General features: G+C 45.1%; 1 protein-coding gene across 10 annotated transcripts in view; it reads left to right on the forward strand.

Annotated features, from left to right (window-relative positions):
- The window catches only part of tmem116 (transmembrane protein 116), a 175,960-nt gene that overhangs the window by 10,203 nt on the left and 143,659 nt on the right, over positions 1-22,098 (forward strand). For 4 of the 10 annotated variants that reach the window (XM_051921224.1, XM_051921222.1, XM_051921225.1 and 1 more), the window contains exons 3-8: positions 94-157; positions 2,609-2,743; positions 15,313-15,417; positions 15,612-15,661; positions 19,639-19,722; positions 20,948-21,086. The exons of 1 other annotated variant lie outside the window; for it this stretch is intronic. In XM_051921224.1, the coding sequence (XP_051777184.1) occupies positions 94-157; positions 2,609-2,743; positions 15,313-15,417; positions 15,612-15,661; positions 19,639-19,722; positions 20,948-21,086 (577 nt within the window). The remainder of the gene's footprint in view (positions 1-93; positions 158-2,608; positions 2,744-15,312; positions 15,418-15,611; positions 15,662-19,638; positions 19,723-20,947; positions 21,087-22,098) is intronic. 5 more of the 10 variants (XM_051921227.1, XM_051921223.1, XM_051921231.1 and 2 more) reach the window with 5 other exon arrangements.

Here is a 22,098-nt window from a genome sequence, read left to right on the forward strand (position 1 = left end):
CAGTGGAGTAAAGCGGGTGCTGGGCAGTTAAAGGTGGTCGCTATGTTCCGCTGTGCCCGTAACTAACAATCTTTAATGCCTTCTCATTTTCAGCATTGCTGGAGCTGGAGGCATCATTGTTTACGCCGCTTTCCAGAACCTAATCCAGACCCCAGAGGTAAGTGAACTGATCCATGACATCTTCTGGGATCGTGAGGGGGATTAATTCACCAACTGTGGGGTTGTTTTCACTTCTGATGTTCTTCACATCATTTCATGTTGGTTAGATTTGCTTTGGCTTGGCTGTCGTTTGGCTTTAATCCTATAAAACATGAGAGTCCATTTGACCCGTTGGTCCTTCTGTTCTTTTGAGTGGCCATCTGGTGTCTCCAGTGCCATCAAATTTCAAGTCTTGTGCCACACTTTCAGACTACAGTGGCTTTCTTAACCTTCATGTGACAGAGGCACATGGCAGGCTGTCTTGTTCCGTCACAATGATTACCAGGTGTCACTGCTCAGACGTGGACCTTACCCTCATTCTCCTGTGTCGCTCCTTTATTATCGCTGATTTGCTCAAAAGAGACGATGAAAACCTTGGAGATATTAAGGGATTATTGCAATAAGTATACCTGGCACTGCCACGCTCTCTGTCCATTCAACTTAACACATTGTCTTGAGGTCGTTTGGAGAAGTAGAGGGCCCACTTGAACATGCTGAAGCTGCTGTCAGCTAATGTACTGTTAATAGCTGGAATAATAAAAACAGGGAGGCTGAAAAACAACCATAAAGCATTCTGTGGCCTTCAAACTGGCTCCCAGCAATGCACCGTGTGGATGGTGGTCTTACAAGGCTGTCATGATTCTGGATCACATGACCCCAGGGGCCTGGCATTAGGTAGTCATGAAGGGAGTCCTCACTTTGCACTCCTGCCTACTTTTCTTGTGTGTTTTTAGGTTTGCGTTCACCTCGGCTCTTATCTGTCTTGGTGTCCCACGGCTACCATCCTGGCCACTGTCTCTGGTCAGGTCAAGTTCAGCTTTTGCAAGAAGGCTGACATATTGGGGTTGAAATACATGTAGTAATAGAATGCATCATTTTTCATTCCAACAGATGGCGCATCACAAACATTCACTTTGCTTTTACAAATCCCATAGCGAAAGGCATTTGTGAATTTCCCCTTGGGATTAATAAACTATCTATCTATCTATCTATCTATCTATCTATCTATCTATCTATCTATCTATCTATCTATCTATCTATCTATCTATCTATCTATCTATCTATCTATCTATCTATCTATCTATCTATCTATCTATCTATCTATCTATCTATCTATCTATCTATCTATCTATCTATCTATCTATCTATCTATATAACAGAAACATATGCATTGTATTTGCCATTCCAACAGAGACCGCATCACAAACATTTGTAGTAATAAAATGCATTGTATTTTCCATTCCAACAGATGGCGCATCACAAACATTTGTAGTAATAAAATGCAATGCATTTGCCATTCCAGCAGATGCTGCATCAAAACATTTGTAGTAATAAAGTGCATTGCATTTTTCATTTCAACAGATGGCGCATCACAAACATTCACTTTGCTTTTACAAATCCCATAGTGGAAGGCATTTGTGAATTTCCCCTTGGGATTAATAATCTATCTATCTATCTATCTATCTATCTATCTATCTATCTATCTATCTATCTATCTATCTATCTATCTATCTATCTATATAACAGAAACATGCATTGTATTTTTCATTCCAACAGATGGCGCATCACACACATTCATATTGCTTTTACAAATCCCATAGCAAAAGGCATATAACATAAACATGCATTGCATTTGTCTATCCAACAGAGGGTGCATCACAACATTTGTAGTAATAAAATACATTGTATTTGTCATTCCAGCAGATGGTGCATTACAAACATTTGTAGTAATAAAATGCATTGTATTTTCCATTCCAACAGATGGTGCATCACAAACATTTGTAGTAATAAAATACATTGTATTTGCCATTCCAGCAGATGGTGCATCAAAATATTTGTACTAATAAAATGCATTGCATTTTTCATTCCATCAGATGGCGTATCACACATATTCATATTGCTTTTACAAATCCCATAGCAAAAGGCATATAACAGAAACATGCATTGCATTTTTTCATTCCAACAGATGACACATCACAAACATTAACACTTTTATTATGAATCCCATACCAAAAGGCATATAATAGATACATATTATTGTATTCATTGTTACAAAAAGGCGCCATCTCTAAATATTTGTGATATGCCATCTGTTGGAATGAAAGACTCCAATATAACACAATGTGACAAAAGAGAAGGGCCTGTAACTGTGCCTGGGAGCCGTACATTCTGTATATTTGTGTACATTTGTGTGTTTCTCTTATTTGTCTGCTTTTGTTCTCCTGTGTGGCTCAGTAAACGCAGGAGTCTGATTTGCCTCTGCCTGTCAGAATGATGAACTTCTCGCCGTAGCCCAGCTGCTGAACTTTGACAAGTGGTGTCTGTTTCTGGAATGCTCTCCTTTTCACACTCCCATTCCGGTCGTCTGACAGCTGGTGGGCCTGCAGTGATGTTTTTTTTTATTCCACAGGTGAGACCCCTTTTTTACTTGAGCTTGTCGGACGTGATGTTGGGGGTCAGCTGGCTGATCGGAGCCCTACTCTACCAGGAACAGCAGTCCGGGAAGTTCAACGTTGCCTGCTATAATATGCAGCCAGCAGGAGAGGTGAGATGTTTGGTCTCAGTGAGGAGCCGGATGGGCCGCCATTGTTTTGTGGTTTTTAGTGTAAAAAAGAGGGGCACGTCATGGTTGTTTGGTAGAAGGCTGAAAATTCCTCAAAAGTGGGAGATTAAGGACACATTGGGAAAAAAGACTCGTCAGCGGGTGGAGTGGAGACCACAGCCATGTTCAGTTGGCCTCACTTCTCCTTGTCCTGTTTTTGTTGAGTTGTCTCATTTTGCGTGTGAATGAGGCCAGCAGGGACTGTCACTTGTGACCTTTCGGAGGCTGACATGAACGCAGCCTGACACAGGAATGCTGCTGTTGTCTCTCCCTTCTGCCCCGTTGACTTATTGCTCAGATTCTTTTGGCGTTTGCCGCACCTGTAATTACCTTTCTGAGTGACACGACCACATCGCTTTGGCGTGTTCAGCGCTCCCGGTAATCTGAAGTGACACAAATCCTGTTTTGTTTTTTTTTTAATTATTTTAATTCTTCTGTCACTTTCAGGTGTCCATTTTGTTTAAATGGGGTGGTCTGCACTCAGGGGGAAGGTTGCCACACGACCTGTCCAGTTTTCGATTGTGCCCACTGAGGCTGTGTGTGTGTCTGCATGGATGGCACAGGTCAGTTATTCAACGATAGGTGACATTAACGGACCCATCCCCAAAATCGTGGGTGCGACTTCATTAGCCTGTCCTGAGGTGGCGCTTGCACGTTCAACGCCCACGTGAGTCAGACCACCAACCACATCTCGGGACCCGCTCCCGCGTTTGAAAACAATGGCGGGCAGTGACCCGGAAACATCGGGATTGTCGTCGGCTGACGCGCTTTGTCATCCTGCCCGTTTTTATTTGTTTATATGCCATTCTTAATTAGGGGGGCATCGTGCTGATTGATGGTCATTGGCCGCTCCTGTCCCGTTGTGTTTCCGTCGTCTGATGGAGTGCTGAGGCTGATAATTAAAATCTCCTAATGCTGGTGGCAGAATGAATCCCCCCCCCCCCCCAGCCTGCACCCTACTGTGCCCCCCCATTCCCAGCTCTAATTGCTCTTGTCCTCACTCAGATGGGCTCTCAGTGCAGAGTTTAGTGTTTCCTGGCGTTTTTGATGCCCGTGTTCCCAAGTCCTGTTTGAAGACATTTGGAGACGTCCAGCCCCCCCTGAAAGATGATTGGTGTGTTCTCATTTAGGACCCTCTGCCATCTCACGTTGCCATTTTCTGATGGTTAAGTCAAACGAACAGCAAGCTCCTCCATTCTACTCACCTCGATGGCTGACAAATAACATCAAGTCGAGGCGTATTGTGGAACATTTACCCCCCCAGCAAGTTTCCACCTCTGTCCCCGTGTTCTCCTTGTTGCATTTTTAACGGAACAATTGGGATCCGCCGGACTCATTCCCTTCGTAAAATGAAAAATTGAGTCCCCTTTTAATCTCCATTTGCTTAAACTGAAAAGGCTCGACGACTCCTTCACAGCTCAGACGTCCCAGCAGGGGGTGACCGGGTGACAACATCCGAGGGGGTTGCCCCCACATGACTGTCTTATTATTTACTTGTGCAGTGTTTAATGCAGAAATCAAGAGATGGGGGCAGCGCAGCGCAGCCCCGACTTGATGAAAGTCTGAAAGTGTCCGTGCGCCGTTAGCAGTGCGACTTACTGCAGTCAATGATCGACTGTCCATGGGCCGGGGAGGAACTCGATGAAAAAATCGGGGGTCCGCGCATTATTAACAATGCAAATTACACGATACGTTAAGCGATCGGCTGTCCGCCGGCCATTGAAGGTGCGAATTACAGCGCCACGATAAGCAATCGGGTGACCGCGCGCGCCATACTGCCGCGCTGCATTAGACGATCGACTGTGCGAGGGCTGAAAACACCGAGGAGGAACTCCGTGAAACAAGCGAGTGTCTGCGCGAACTTAACATTGGGAATTACACGATACATTTAAACGAGCAAGTGTCTGCCGGTCATAAATGGTGGGAATTACTGCACAACGTTAACGATGCAGTGTTTCTTTCTGCCGCCCTCAGCAGTGCGAATTACTGCACTGCGTTAAACAGTCGACTGTGCGAGGGCTGAAATCTCCAAAGAGGAGCGCCGAGAAACGAGCGTTATTAACGGTGCGAATTACACGATACATTTAAACGAGCAAGTGTCTGCCGGTCATTAACAGGGGGAATTATCTGGCCTCGTTAACAGACTGGGGTTTTCAGCGCCCGGGGACAACTGAAGATTTCGCGCCGCCTCCCGTTTGCCAAATTGCAATGGGAATCTCAATGTTTTGAGGTAGTTGAGTTAAGCTAAGTGATAATGTTTGTGTGTGTGTGTGTGTGTGTGTGTGTGTGTGTTTATCAGTCCAGTCCCTTTTTGTTGAGAAGACGGATGGCTTGTGGAAAAAAGCTGTTGCACAGTCTGGATGTGTGTGCCCGAATGCTTCGGTACCTTTTTCCAGATGGCAGGAGGGTGAAGTGTGTGTGAGAGGGGTGTGTCCGATCAGCCACAATGCTGGTGGCTTTGCGGATGCAGCGTGTGGTGTAGATGTCTTCAATAGAGGGGAGAGAGACCCCGATGATCTTCTCTGCTGTCCTCACTATCCGCTGTAGGGTCTTGCGGTCCGATATGGCACAATTCCCAAACCAGACAGTGATGCAGCCGCTCAGGATGCTCTCGATAGTTCCTCTATAGAAGGTGGTCAGGATCGGTGGTGGGAGCTGGGCCTTTCTCAGTCTTCTCAGAAAGAAGAGACGCTGTTGGGCTTTCTTGTGTAGGGAGCTGGTGTTGAGGGACCAGCTGAGGTCCTTCTCCAGGTGGGCGCCCAGGAATTTGGTGCTGTCGACGATCTCCACAGAGGAGCCGTTGATGCTCAGCGGAGAATGGTCACCTCGTGTCCTCCTAAAGTCAACAACCATCTCCTTTGTCTTGTCAACATTCAGAGACAGGTTGTTGTCTTTACACCAGTCCGTTAGCCCCTGCACTTCCTCTCTGTACGCTGACTCGTCGTTCTTGCTAATGAGACCCACCACGGTCGTGTCATCAGCGAACTTAATGATGTGATTTGAGCTGTGTGTTGCTACACAGTCGTGAGTCAGCAGTGTGAACAGCAGGGGACTGAGCACACAGCCTTGTGGGGCACCAGTGCTCAGTGTGGTGGTGCTGGAGGTGTAGTTCCCGATCCGTACTGACTGAGGCCTTCCGGTCAGAAAGTCCAGGATCCAGTTGCAGAGGGAGGTGTTCAGGCCCAACAGGCTCAGCTTCCCGATCAGTTGTTGGGGGATGATCGTGTTGAATGCTGAGCTGAAATCTATGTACAGCATTCGAACGTATGTGTCCTTCTTGTCCAAGTGTGTGAGGGCAAGATGGAGTGCAGTGGAGATGGCGTCGTCCGTTGAGCGGTTAGGACGGTACGCAAATTGCAGTGGGTCCAGTGAGGGGGGCAGCAGGGACTTGATGTGTCTCATGACAAGCCGCTCGAAGCACTTCATGATGGTGGGTGTAAGTGCAACAGGACGATAGTCATTGAGACAGGACACAGAAGACTTCTTGGGCACGGGTACGATGGTGGTGGCCTTGAAGCACGTGGGAACGACGGCGCTGCTCAGAGAGATGTTGAAGATGTCGGTAAGAACATCTGCCAGCTGTTCTGCACATTCTCTGATCACTCTGCCTGGGATGTTGTCTGGTCCAGCAGCTTTACGTGGGACTGTTCACCGGACATTAAATGTCCAAATTACTGTGCTCAAGTATCCAACCAACCAACCATTATCCAACCCGCTATAGCCTAACTGCAGGGTCACGGGGTCTGCTGGAGCCAATCCCAGCCAATACAGGGCGCAAGGCAGGAAACAAACCACCGGGCAGGGCGCCAGCCCAACGCAGCGATCGATCGAGTATCCGAGCGACATTAACAGTGCGAATTACGGCACTGCATTAGACGATAGAGGGTCTGCGGTTCATTAGTGTGCTGCGCTACATTAAATGATCGACTGTCTGCCGGGTGAAATCGCCATGAAGGAACTGGATTGAAAAATCGAGTGGCCGCGCATTATTAACAGTGGGAATTCTAACACTGCATTGAAAGGTGTTGAGGTGTCACCTGCTGCACTCGGGTCCCAATCCGGGTGGTTCGTCCTGTGGAGGCAAGTGAGGCAGAGCCTCATCTGTCATCATGGAAAGTAAAAAAAAAAAATAATAATGTTAAAATATATTTGTCCACTGGTCTATAAATTTGTTTTCTGTACGATTCCAATAATTTTGATCATTTTTATAGTCAAAATCGCGGAATTTGCGCATTTCCTGATCAAATGCAGGAATTAAATGCAAGGTTCCGCGGCGCTCTGTCCCTCACACACTGACGGGTTGATGTCTGCGATTGGCGCGTGCCTGTTGCTGTCTCTCATTATGTCGCCAATATAAGGTTTGCAGACACGTTTATTATACCTCATGACTTTCCACAGTCTGGTTAATATCTTTAATGAATGTGTGTTACATATTTAGTCTTGCTGATCGGACATTAAGCCGCAGTGAGAAGGCACAAGGTGAGTGAGGCAGACAGTACCGTGGCGCCCTGAAGGGGGCGCGTGTGAGCCCAACAGCTGCTGGTCGCTGCTGCTGTTCTTCTAATAAGTCAGCGAGATCAGAAAGTCAAGTGCGCCGCAGCGGGCCGCTTGTTTTTATTTTTTTTTTTGTTCCGACTGACTGCCAAAATGGAAGATTTTTACAACTAAAGGAAATTAGGGAGGACTTTTACAAGAAAGTGATGGAGATTTTCGTGGAGAAGAATAATAAACAACTAAAGGTACAGACCATTAACGGTTTTCAATTTTATTAAAAAAAAAAATGGGATCAGACTAAGGAAAAAAAAACAATCCAATATTTAAAAACTAAATTTTGACCTTAAATAAAATATTCAGTTGTTTTACTTGTTATCCTGTTGTTGAACAGTCCGTATTAAAATTGATTAACGCATCAGAATGAAAAGCGTTTAAAACAACTAAATATTTCAATTAAGGTCACAAATGAAATCCGTTTTATTTTTGTACCCCACTCTATACCTTCATTTGTTTTGGATGAGTAGGAATTGTGGAATTGCAACGGCAAATTTAGAACACATGGAGGGTGAGGAGCAAATGCGCTCTCTCCGCTAGAAGCGTAACGTTCTTTAATAGCTAAATACGCGCCTTACCAGTGTGTGTGTAAAGAATGAGATGAGATATGAAACCTAAGCAGTAGTCAGGCTGCCAAGTGAATAGTCAATAAGCAACTCTCTGGGGTTCATAGATTTGTAAATGTCACTCTGAAGGAGTCAACCGCCATGACCTTCACCGCACATCACAGGTCCTGCGGTGTTTCAAACAATCCGACTGTCCACTCGCCATTAACAGTGAGAATTACTGCACTGCACATGAAACGGCTGAGCGTCCCTGTGGTTTATTGTTTCAGATATGATCACCTATCTCTGTTCATCAAGGTCTGTGTGAGGGTCTTAATCTGAACTTTGGTTACCACCTTGCAGGGTGTCGCCAACCCTAAAGACTCTCTCAGTCCTGGAATCAGCCTAGTCGCTCTCCTCAGGACTTTCTCCAGTGCTGCTATGTCTTTTTTTGTTTTTTTGTAATCTGGAGACCCAAACTGCACCCGGGACTCCAGATGAGGCCTCACCAGTGTGCTGTGAAGCTTCAGCCTGACCTCCTTGGACTTCTACTCTACACATCAAGGCGCTATATAACCTGGCATCTGCTTCCTCCATTACTTCTGTCCACTGTCTGGGTGTAGGTTGTCATGAGTCCAGCACGACTCCCAGCTCCTTCTCCTAAGGTGCAGTTTCAGACCCCTCATTGTGTACTCAGCTCTATTTTCACTCCACTGTGTTTCTTCTACCACAGATCTGCCCACACCAGTATGCAGTCCAAACCCCCCCTAAAACAGCTCAGCTGAATTCCCAGTGATCTCTCCATCCTTCCATCTAGGGGTCCATCAGTGACTCCCTGCTAATGCCCATGATCTTGGAATGGGATAGGTGTTCAGGTGTCCACCAACGGCGTATCACTTATCTTGTCCTGAGATGTCCCCCACGCAGTGTGCTGGCTTTGTAACGGGTCACGACCCACGCTTTAGGAAACACCGGTGTAAATCACAGAGAAGATGGCGTTTTGGCACTTGGTCCTCTAATTAGTTGCACTGCTTAGGACCCCCCCAGAGACGTGAAACTGCACTGCACGTGAGGTCAGTCCACTGACTGGTTACGATGGAGAAATTTGGAGGTTGTTGTACCTAAAATTCATCTTGGGTTGGTGTTTGTTAACAATGGTGGGCTGCAAATCGAAGTTCATTTCCCACCATTGACTCTGTATCAAGTGTGCCAGCTAGGCATCCTGTCAAATGTGACGTCACTGACACCGTTCTCTATGCCAAGTGTATCGTCCTTGTCACCGTTGTGGCATGCATGTCCGGTCTCCTAGCACACATTTTGGGGGTGTGGTGGGCACATATTGGTTTTTAGTTTCTCTTTGTGTGGGTTCAGCTGCTGGCAGTGATCTCGCGGACGTGGCCGATTTTCTCCTCGCCCCGTGGTGTTGACCATCTTACGTAACCGCCTGTTGGAATTCTCGCCTGCGCTCCCCGACTCCTGGCAGAGCTGTTCATTGGCGGTCCTCCGAAGGGGCCTTTTGTCGGCCAGCGCCGATTTCTTGTGTGCCTCACTAATTACTGTCACCTTCCAGCTCCTTGCCTGTGCTCGGCTCACGTGTCACCTTCTCAGTCACTGCTTTGCGCTGTCACTCTCAGGCCTTCTTCCTCCTTTTATTTTTAAGCACATTTCTTTGTGATGTCAGGGCGTTTCCTCAGTTCGGCTCCTTCCTGCTTCTTTTAATGTCCTACTGCCTGCCCACCCTGCACGTCTACGTGCCAACTGTCTTGTGAAAGTAATTGTTCTGTGACTGGTGACGGTGAGACTTGAACTTGAACTCAAATGACCGTCCTTAAGCAGAAGCAAAGTCACAGGCATGACGGGAAATGCTCCGTAATTCATATTTTACATTCACACATACAAAGAGGGCAGCACGGTGGCACACGTTTGGCCATGCTGCCACCCAGTAAGGAGAACAGGACTCATGCCCCCTTTGTAGACTCTGCATGTTTTCCCCGTGTCTGTGTGGGGTCCTCCCACAGTCCAAAGCCATGCAGGTTTAAGGAGCTGGCAGTGCTAAATTGGCACATGTGATGGACTGGCATGCTTTCCAGGGTTAGCTCCTGCCTTATCCCCCTGAGCTAACTGCGATAGGCACCAGCACCCCCAGACACCGGGACCCTGAATTAGACTAAGTGGGATAGAAATTGACATGGCATACAAAGAGGTGCACACAAGGGCCACAAATCCAGCCAAGGCTTCATTTGTGACACTTCAGGGTTGGCAGAGGTGCCCCTTGGCTCCTTAGGACGTCAGTCTCAGGGATTGACATTGGATGGTGGCAGTAGCAGCCACTCACATGGTGATCCAGTAAGGGCCAAAGATGCCTGCTGCTGCTACTGCCACCTCCAGGGTGATCTCCTAAAGGAACCAAGGAGCACCTCTGCCAACCCTGAAGTGTCACAAATAGAAGATGGCGGAGCACTGTAGACCCCAAAAATCAAAATTTGTACGCCATTTTTCGCACCCTGTTTTGTCCCTTAGAGTAAAGAATAAACCAATGGGTGTCAAAAAGCACTTGAAGTGGTAGATGCCACCTCAACCAACCCCAGTAGGACCCCCTAATGGGATACAAGGGGTCAAAACATAGAAGAAAATGGGGTTCAACAATGTACATACATGGCATGTCGTTTTATGTTTCAAGATGGCTGATCATGAATGTGATCATATTTTTGATTCCTTACCGGTGGTCCTAGCCCTCTAAGAGGCACTCCCAGAAGGTCCAAAAGGACAAGTTCGTTTTAGACTATTTCAAAGTTGCTGATCACAAATACGGAGATATTTTTGACGTTTGACACTTTACTAGCCCTCTGTGGACCCCCATCAGGGGGTGACAACTGACACGTTTCAAACATAGGGATGTGGGGTGTCATTTTAGACTATAATATGGTTGCCATTCATGAATATGAGGTTATTTGTGATGTTTGACCTTCTACTAGCCCTCTATGGACCTGCATTAGAAAGTGACAAGTGACATGTTTCATACACAAGCATGTGGGGTGTCATTTTAGACTATAATAAGGTTGCTGAAAATGAATTTGAGGGTTTTTTTGATGTTTGACCGTTTACTACCCCACTATGGACCCCCATCAGAGGGTGATAAGAGGCACAGTTCAAACCTAAGCATGTGGGGTATCATTGCAGACTAAATTAAGGTTGCCAATCATGAATACGAGGTTAATTTCGATGTTTGTCCCTTTTACTAGCCCAGAGGGTGACAAGTGACACATTTCTATTACAGTCAAAAATATTTTGACTTGAAACATTTCAAGTAAAGTCACCCCTTTTAATATTTCAAATATTGTTGTTGATTATGTACTTTTACCTAATGACGTAAAGAACACCCCGAATTAGGATGGTGTACCCCCAAGTCCAACATTTTGCTTGTCATTGTGGGTAATCAGACTCTAGGCTATTGTATTCTGAGGCCCCCGTGTGTGGCTCTTGCTGCCCGGCTGTGCCCCTGGCTGGCACTGTGTTAGCTACGGTTACTTGTTTACAGGACATATTTGCTGAGGTAAGTCATCAAGTCACTGGACTGGTTTCAAGGTATGAATTCTTGCAGGGGTTTGCAGTGTGGTGATTGGTTAGCTCGCTACCTGCGGCGCGTCACATGAGCGACTAAAACAACAAGAGTGCGGCGTTCAAACTTCAGACTCCAACTGCTTTGTGAGCAGAAGGTGAATTACAGGATGGCATTACATAATGGCTGCCGTAGGCGTGTCGGGCCACAGATCACCTCACAGAGCCCTGCTGAGGATGTTGACGCGCCTCCGGGCACGAGGGGCCTTTGATCAGCAATCTGTACTGTAAAACAAGCAGGGTGGCTTTGTCTGAGCACGTGACGTGGGCCTGAACTTAAACTTGACATTGTCTGTGCTGGGCCCCCCCGCCTATGCCCCGTCGTTTCTGCCTTTCTTTTAATGGCTCCTCCATTTTTTTTTCCTGAGCCCCCCCCTCACATAGCCAAATCCCACCAACTTCACAACTGGGAGTGGTCATTTTCATGGAGGTCCGTGGAGTGAACCTCTGAGCAGGTGGAGTGTAACGAGTCATTCAGAAATCGTGCTTATAGGGTCTGCGCTGTCATAAATGGTGTCCTCACGAATTCATGGAGGAGTGTTGAGGGACGACAGAGTCGTCCGATTGAATTGTGGTCCGGGCACTCCATGTTCCCCCACTGTCTGTGCGTGTGCTCCTCCAGGTGTTCTCCTTTTTCTCCCGCCTCCTAAAAATGTGAAAACAGAGGACACTGAGCTGTCACCGTGTGCGTCTGGCTTTGTGTGTGACTGGGGACGGCCAGCTGACTGATCCCCTCTCCATCTTTACTTCCTGCCTTGGGCCCGCTGCACCCGCCATTGACTCTGGACGTCCAGCACACTTAATTTGTGTTACGTCTGAGTGAGGCGCGGCTATGAGAGAGGAAAGCACGCGAATCGAGAGGCACAACCTCACGCCATAGCAGAGGAGGGCACCGGGAGATACGACCTGTCAGGCCGGGCATAATAAGTAATAATTAATAATGAGCTCACTTACTGTATCTGCGATGCACCTGAAAGAAATAGCAAAGTCACCTGTTGGGAGAAATAAAGTTCTGTCTGTCTGTTATATAGCGCCTTTCACTATCTATCTATCTATCTATCTATCTATCTATCTATCTATCTATCTATCTATCTATCTATCTATCTATCTATCTATCTATCTATCTATCTATCTATCTATCTATCATATAGTGCCTCTCACATCCATCTATCTATCTATCTATCTATCTATCATATAGTGCCTCTCACATCTATCTATCTATCTATCTATCTATCTATCTATCTATCTATCTATCTATCTATCTATCTATCTATCTATCTATCTATCTATCTATCTATCTCTATCTATACTAATAAAAGGCAAAGCCCTCACTGACTCACTGACTAACTGACTGACTGACTGACTGACTCATCACTAATTCTCCAACTTCCCGTGTAGGTAGAAGGCTGAAATTTGGCAGGCTCATTCCTTACAGCTTACTTACAAAAGTTAGACAGGTTTCATTTTGAAATTCTACGCGTAATGGTCATAACTGGAACCTGATTTTTGTCCATATACTCTAATGGAGGAGGCGGAGTCACGTATCACGTCATCACGTATTACGCTTCCTACGTGATCAAGTTAAGTGAAAACAAGGAAGATATTTACAGCACAAGTCAAACGCGGGAACGAAGGTAAATGACGTTAATTGTTGAGTGTCTTTTAATACTGTGTAAGCATACATATTAACACATGTGCAATTAAACGTGTGCATTTACAGGGTGATTTCTCAGGCTTAAAAGCTCGCCTTTTATTAAAAAGGTAAATGCTGTTTTCATTCTGAAGGGCACAAACCACGTTAGATTTCATGCTGAAGAGTAAGCTCAGCACACAGCTTGGTCATATTACAACCGGAAGGATGAACTGACAATATGGTATACAAAGAGATCCTTAAGAAATAATTACTGATTCATTTTCCCTCAGTTTAAAAAGGTTTACTTTTCTTCTTAATAAAAATTTTAAAGCGGTACTTCGCCGCTACAAAACGCGGGTATTTTGATATGTATCAAAATATATCGCGTCATCACGCCTCCCATGTAAGCACGTGAACTGACCCGCTGCCGTTTGCAATGCCATATTCGCGAGATACAAATTTAATGACAAGACACGAGGTATAAACGATAGTTAGGATCACTTTGGGACAGAGTTAAAATTGCTGTGGCCAGAAACTTTTAACTGCCGGATCTTAACTAACATTAAATAAACCCGTGGACATCGCAACATCACACAAGACAGCGGCTCACGTGAAGTGACTGAACGCAGCAGGAGTGATCACTTCAATGAATCAAACCTGTTCAAAAAACACATTTCACAATTGATAAGGTACGAAAACAATAGATAGATAGATAGATAGATAGATAGATACTTTATTAATTCCAATGGGAAATTCACAATATGAAACCGATTGTGGATTTCCGTACAGCCACTGAAACTTTGTGACGGCACGAGACTTCAGGTGATATGTCTGCAAAAGAACCTCATTCAGGCAACTATTTTTACTGGCAGTGGCTCAGGGGAGAGAGTTTTTATTCCTCGCATCCCCGTTATTCCCTCTGATCTCCCATTTCAATTCAAACGCCTACAATTTCCACTAAGGCTCTGCTTCGCGATGACAATTAATAAGTCTCAGAGACAGACCCTATAAAAGGTTGGCATTGATTTGATATATATATATATATTTGCAGTTGGAGATCCAAATATGCAAACCATATCACAGACCTTCTCTTCCATGTATATATATGTATATATGTATATATATATATACATATATATATATATATATATATATATATATATATATATATATATATATGTATGTATATATGACAACAACACTCATAACAGTGACAACACAATTACATATATATATATATATATATGTACATATGTATATATATATATATATCTGTCAATGTATTTTTGTATGTATGTCTAGATATATATGTAGATATGTAAATATATATGTATATATATGTGTCTGTGTATGTATCTATCTATGTATGTGTATATGTATATATGTGTGTGTGTGTATATATATATGTTGATATATATATATATGTGGATGTGTATATGTGTATATATATATATATATATATATGTACATATGTCTATATGTAGATATGTATATATGTATATATATGTTTATGTGTGTGTGTGTGTGTGTATATGTATATATATATGACAGCAACACTCATAACAATAACAACACATTACATTGACAATGATGTTACGTTATTTTTAAAATGTTTCCTTTTCTTTTTCATAATCTCTTTAACACACTACTTCTCCGCTGCGAAGCGCGGGTATTTTGCTAGTCTATCATATAGTGCCTTTCTATCTGTCTTTGACCAAGCCAGGTGGTGTACGTTTGCTGTAATGCATATACAGAAGTTCACAATGTCGGCACACATTTGCATGTTAGATATACAGTATATATATATTTATATTTTTTTGTATTTTTTTTCTTTTTTTGCGTTTGATCGACACTCTCAGATGGCTCAGTGACCTCAGACAGTGCGCTCTTCCTGTCCCCCTGCGTGGTGACAATGGCAGCCAGGACGGCTGTGCCCGTAACTGTGACTTTGTTGAAGTGGATGTGAAAGGAATTCAGCAAACTCCAGCAGGGTTTCATTTTGAGAAGTAAACGTCAGAATTGAATTTTTCGCGCCCGCACACGGCCACAGCAGTAATGTGCACAATCCTATAAAAGCCCACTTAATGGCGAAGTGTCTTTGCACAGGTGCCGTCACCATTCTGGATGTGGACCCCCGCCTAATGTTATGTCGGGTTTTTATTTTTCAGATTTTTTACATCGCCTCGTTCCTCTACACTGTCAACTACACCGGGGTCCTTTATCAGAATTTAAAGGAGAAATGCAGCAGGAACACAAGCGGCTTCTCCCCCAAGGTGAGTCCAGAGTTGCAGTAAATGAGGTGACCTTGACCTGGCGGTGTCACTCGGGCCCCGTGTTTCTGGGTCATTGCCGAGTGTGGGTGACACTTTTAAATGTTCTGCCGTTTGAGTTGATGTCACCTCAGGGTGCGTCTGTCACTGTTACCTCAGCTGCCTGTCCTGATGGTGGTCTTTAAATTTTGTTACAGATCACCGACTGCGCCAATCAGTGGAGCAAAGCTGCGATAATTCTGTCGAGGTAAGAAGCTTGGACTACACAACAGCTTGAGGACACTAGCGGGCCCTTCTGTCTTTACATTGTCACCTCGTTAAACTTCTGCAATTCAACACAAGTCACACGTCACGGCGTCACAGAGGCCATCAGCTACCGCAGCTTCACGCGTCTTGGCTGTGAGGAGGCTCTACATGTGGAGGTGTACGGTGGATTTATAAAAGCACATCGCGTCTGAACCGTTAGTGTAAACACCTCTCTGTCTGGTTCGGCATTGCACCCACACTGCTGCCCCACATTTGAAATAACAAACTCAAATGGCGTCTGTCACCCTGCTCTTCCCAAGTCTCATAGAATACCAGCAGGAACATCTTGGCACCCCATCAGGTCCACTTCAGACATCTCCACCTTAATAAAAAGATATGCATCTGTGCACCTGTGTTTCTCTCTTTGTGATGCACCATCTGTTGGAATGAAATGTGTAGTAATAAAAGACAATGCCTTTATCATTCCAGCAGATGGTGCATCACAAGCATTTGTACAAATAATATGCATTGCATTTGTCATTCCAACAGGTGGCGCATCACAAGCTTTTATGGTAATAAAATGCATTGAATTTGTCACTCCAACAAACGGCACATCATAAATATTAGCACTGCCTTTATGAAACCCATACCAAATGGCTATAACACACATATATTCCAGTCAACCGTCTTTAGCAACATTGTGTCAGTGGTAGCCTGATGGCTTTGCTGATGTTATTGTCATTTATCATTCCAACAGATGGCACATCACAAGCATTTGTAGAAATCATATGCATTGCAACAAATGGCGCATCATAAATATTAACACTGCCTTAATGAGTGGTGGCTCTGAGGCTTAAGGATCTGCGCTGGTATCCAGAAGGTTGCTGGTTTGAATCTCTGTCACTGCCAAAAGAGATCCTACATTACTGGGCACTTGAGCAAGACCCTTAACCTGTAATTGCTCCAGAGACGCTGTACAATGGCTGACCCTGCGCTCTGACCCTAAGGGGGATGCGAAAACTAACAAATTCCTAATACAAGAAATTGTATAAGGCAAAATAAACAACAAAAAAAAAATCCCATTCCAATGGCATATTAAACAGACATATATTCCAGCCAACCATCTTTAGCAACACTGTGTCAATGGTAGCATGGTTGACTGTGCCCATGTCATTGTCATTTGTCGTTTCAACAGATGGTGCATCATAAACTTTAACACTGCCTTTACAAATCCCATACCAAATGGCTTATAGCAGAAACATATGCATTGCATTTGTCATTCCAACAGATGACGCATCACAAGCATTTGTAGTAATACAATGCTTTGTCATTTTTTATTCCAACAGATGGTGCATCATAAACTTTAACACTGCCTTTACAAATCCCATACCAAATGGCTTATAGCAGAAACATATGCATTGTGTTTTTCATTCCAACAGATGGCATATAACAAACATTTGCAGTAATGCTGCATTTGATTAGTAGATACAGTATGTTACTAATTACATTCCAATAGGTGGTGCACTGCAACTGTGCCAGTCCAGTCATTAAGGACTTACTGCATTTTGGCAGGCAGCAGCAGGTGCTTTGTCACCTCACCATACAGGTAAATTAGGTTAAAGAATGAGGAGCGCCAGATTCTTGAAGTCATTCATTCAGGACGGGATCATTTAGCAGCTGCTGTGCTCAAGCGGCAGATTGATTTGTTAGTGCGCAGAAAGCGTGAGGCTAGAGAGGCACAGGAGAGAGAAACTGAGGTTTTATAACATGGAGTGAGAAACGTAAAGATCTGAAATCCGTAACAACCAGCACATACAGTCCACCCAGAAAGTATTCCCAGCGCTTCATCACTTTTTCCACATTTTGTTATGTTACAGTCTTATTCCAAAATGGATTACATTCATTTGTTTCCTCAGAATTCTACACACAACACCCCATAATGACAACGTGAAAAAAGTTTACTTGAGGTTTTTGCAAATTTATTAAAAATAAACAAACTGAGAAATCCCATGTCCATAAGTATTCACAGCCTTTGCTCAATACTTTGTCGACGCACCTTTGGCAGCAATTCCAGCCTCAAGTCTTGTTGAATATGATGCCACAAGCTTGGCACACCTATCCTTGGCCAGTTTGGCCCATTCCTCTTTGCAGCACCTCTCAAGCTCCATCAGGTTGGATGCACAGCCATTTTAAGATCTCTCCAGAGATGTTCAATCGGATTCAAGTCTGGGCTCTGGCTGGGCCACTCAAGGACATTCACAGAGTTGTCCTGAAGCCACTCCTTTGATATCTTGGCTGTGTGCTTAGGCTCGTTGTCCTGCTGAAAGATGAACCATCGCCCCAGTCTGAGGTCAAGAGCGCTCTGGAGCAGGTTTTCATCCAGGATGTCTCTGTACATTGCTGCAGTCATCTTTCCCTTTATCCTGACTAGTCTCCCAGTTCCCCACAGCATGATGCTGCCACCACCATGCCTCACTGTAGGGATGGTATTGGCCTGGTGATGAGCGGTGCCTGGTTTCCTCCAAACGTGATGCCTGGCATTCACACCAAAGAGTTCAATCTTTGTCTCATCAGACCACAGAATTTTCTCTCTCATGGTCTGAGAGTCCTTCAGGTGCCTTTTGGCAAACTCCAGGCGGGCTGCCATGTGCCTTTTACTAAGGAGTGGCTTCCATCTGGCCACTCTACCATACAGGCCTGATTGGTGGATTGCTGCAGAGATGGTTGTCCTTCTGGAAGGTTCTCCTCTCTCCACAGAGGACCTCTGGAGCTCCGACAGAGTGACCATCGGGTTCTTGGTCACCTCCCTGACTACGGCCCTTCTTCCCCAATCGCTCAGTTTAGATGGCCGGCCAGCTCTAGGAAGAGTCCTGGTGGTTTCGAACTTCTTCCACTTACAGATGATGGAGGCCACTGTGCTCATTGGGACCTTCAAAGTAGCAGAAATTTTTCTGTAACCTTCCCCAGATTTGTGCCTCGAGACAATCCTGTCTCGGAGGTCTACAGACAATTCCTTTGACTTCATGCTTGGTTTGTGCTCTGACATGAACTGTCAACTGTGGGACCTTCTATAGACAGGTGTGTGCCTTTCCAAATCAGGTCCAGTCAACTGAATTTACCACAGGTGGACTCCAATGAAGCTGCAGAAACATCTCAAGGATGATCAGGGGATACAGGAGGCACCTGAGCTCAATTTTGAGCTTCACGGCAAAGGCTATGAATACTTATGGACATGTGCTTTCTCAATTTTTTTATTTTTAATAAATTTGCAAAAATCTCAAGTAAAGTTTTTTCATGTTGTCATTATGGGGTGTTGTGTGTAGAATTCTGAGGAAAAAATGAATTTAATCCATTTTGAAATAAGGCTGTAACATAACAAAATGTGGACAAAGTGATGAAGCGCTGGGAATACTTTCTGGATGAACTGTAGATAGAAAGAATGCCCGGGTTTGCAAAGGGAATTGGAACAAAAGCTAATTCAGCCCACTCCTTTAAACTGAAGTGTGGAATTAAGGATTGTACCCCAGTAGAAAGGCGAGACCCTGCGCTCATTGATGGGTGAGAGGAAGAGGTGCCCATGAGGACTTGGGTAGCACGGAGGGTGCAATGGTGGCAAAAGATAAAAGGGTGATGGGCAGGGATGATCTCAGGGAAAAGCCGATCAGGGCAGAGAGCAGCTGGAGGTAGAGGAAGATGGAAGGCCGACATTGGGAACTGGGCCTTCATGCTCTTATTTACATTCCCACGTGTGTGTGACATATGTAAATCAGTATACCATGTGACCACGGGTGGGTGGGGTCTGTCTCAATAGAAGGTTATGTAACATGGTGGTCTCCCCTTTATGATTGTTCTTGATTTGCCCCAAGGGGTCATTTTGGATGTTTGTCATGGATGGACTCGTCTGCGTCATTATTTACGTGTGTTCTTTTTGGTGTTCCATTTTTGAACTGATGTCACTTCCTCATTTTATCTCCACAGTTTAATCCCCGTGGTCCTCATGACCCCCGTGTTTGCAGCGGGAAACGCAGCGGAGTGCTACCAGAACTTCTCCGAGCCGTACAAGTATGCTCCTTTCCTCAGTTTCCTCTCCGTGTGTGTGTGTGACTTCTGTTTAATTTGATCGTCGTGTACACAACATCGAGATTTTATTCCCCGCTCATCTCCGGTGGTCCATAGTTAAGAATTCCAGCGACAGACAAAGATGGCCTTGAACACGACACGGGATGCAGGTAAACGTGGCACAGGCATCGGGGTGGATGGCCTGGCCCTAGAAACGCAGGGAACGACGGGGTTACAAAATGGCGGCGACTGAGGACCTAAAATGGCGTCCCTGACAAAACACAAAGTCGGAATCGTTACAAAATATTCCCAAATAATACAGAATCCTCGACCGTAGAGACCCCCAGTCATGGCAGACCTAAGCTCGTTGATGTCTAATGGGCACTCTGGTGATCTGCCCCTCAGTCACGTCGCAAGATGAAAGCAGAAGTGATATTTCTGGGTGGGTGACAGCTTCCATTAAAGAGGGCACGCCAGACCGCCAGGAGGAGCTCGGCCAGAGGTGGCCGTTTTTGAGCCTTACCTGCTCCCTGCTCCACGTTTATTCATCTGGTCCTAAATTATTTCCTGCCTTCCTCGTTTTTGGTAGCAGAGCCAGCTGGTAGGTTCGACATTTTTGATTTCCACGATGTGTAGCCCGCTCACCTTAACGCGGGTGTGGCCGGTGGTCTCTCGCGTGGTGAGGGTGCACCAGGCAGGTTAGCGTTGGGAGTCGGTGGTTTTCTTTGACTTGCAGGGATGTGTCGGAGTTCCCCTCACGTTCTCAAGGCTGAAACCCAACCAGGATAAACCGGTGACTCGGTGTCGTTGGCTCCTGTTTTTTCAAGGTGTGACCGCGGCACTCGCAATCACGTCATTAAGTTTTTATTAGTCAGGCTCAGCAAGTGTACATAGTGAGCGTCCCTGATAACGACTCTCAGACGAGGACAGGGAACTGCCAGTGGAAACCCCCGGGCGGTGCCACCGATGAAAAGCGGGTCCACTTCTTGGGTGGGCGCGTGAGGAGTTTTTGTCCCACTGAGTCGATTCTCATATTGCTCGCCGTTTACTTGAGTGCCATGGCGGGCGCCCCCCGATGTCACTTACGCTTGACTGTAAAGATGGAGTTTTTCATATTTCATGTCACAGTAATTTACTTTTTCATGGCACAAATCCCACGTTGGCCCAATTTACGAGGGTAGGACGTTGTGGCTGTCGAAGGCTGATGTTTTGTCTCTTGTTCCTCTAGATGTCTCCTGATGCACAGGTCGCTGCTGGACCCGGCCGCTGATTTCGGCGATGTCTCCTCACACACCTGTCCCGGGCTTCTTTACTACAGGATTGCAATTTTCCTGCTGGCCTTCTTTGCCACCTTCATAGGAATTCTGGTAAGAACCTCAAGCGTCCGAATGTTGCTGTCGCAAGAACTAATGTACCCCCCACCAAGAAAAAAAGACATCTGGCTTCAAGTTAGACATCCGACCTGAGTGGCACTGCGTTCATTTCAGAAGTTGATGACAAATCCTGGCCATCCTCCTGTCCTCACTTGTGAACCCAGTCTGTCCTGTCCTGCCGAAAAACAGCAGACACCTTTTAAATGGAGGACCGTTAAGTCAGGGAGCCCACCAAGGTCTCAGGGCAGGAAGGCAAACTCTAAACAAAACCCGAAATCGCCGCCAAAATGTCGTTGAGAAAGAATCGGCTGAGAGCATTGCTAAGAATCGCAGGGGGATTACAACAAGAAAGTCAGCTGCGCCACCTTTATGTCGAGTGGCATGACTGCCAACCTAATTTGGAGTCTCCTGCCCATCGTGGACCATTGTGTCTCCTGCTTCTCTCCAGGGGATTCCCGTACCGTGACATTCCTCACTGGGGGTCCTCCACCAGGCCTTCACGTGCGTCTTGTTTCTCCTCCTTTCGGATGCTCATCATTCTGACGTCTGCGACAAATGGTCTTGTTGGTGTTAAATACGGAATGAACAACGATGGGGGGCCGATTACACGGGTCAGTTTCAAGTTAATTCTGAGACAATACTAATACTAAAAGGAACTATATAATAGAAAATAAAAGGCACTATATAATAAATAGGTACTGAAAGGCATTATATAATATAAACAGATACTGAAAGGCACTACAAAATAGATAGATAATGAAAGGCACTATATAATAGATGTGAAAGGTGCTATATAGTAAATACTAAAAGGAACTATATAATAGAAAATAAAAGGCACTATATAATAGATACTGAAAGGCACTATATAATAAATAGATACTGAAAGGCATTATATAATATAAATAGATACTGAAAGGCACTATATAATAAATAGATACTGAAAGGCACTATATAATATAAATAGATACTGAAAGGCACTATATAATAAATAGATACTGAAAGGCAT

This window comes from Erpetoichthys calabaricus, chromosome 18 (genome assembly GCF_900747795.2).
Source record: "Erpetoichthys calabaricus chromosome 18, fErpCal1.3, whole genome shotgun sequence".
Classification (NCBI taxonomy): domain Eukaryota; kingdom Metazoa; phylum Chordata; class Cladistia; order Polypteriformes; family Polypteridae; genus Erpetoichthys; species Erpetoichthys calabaricus.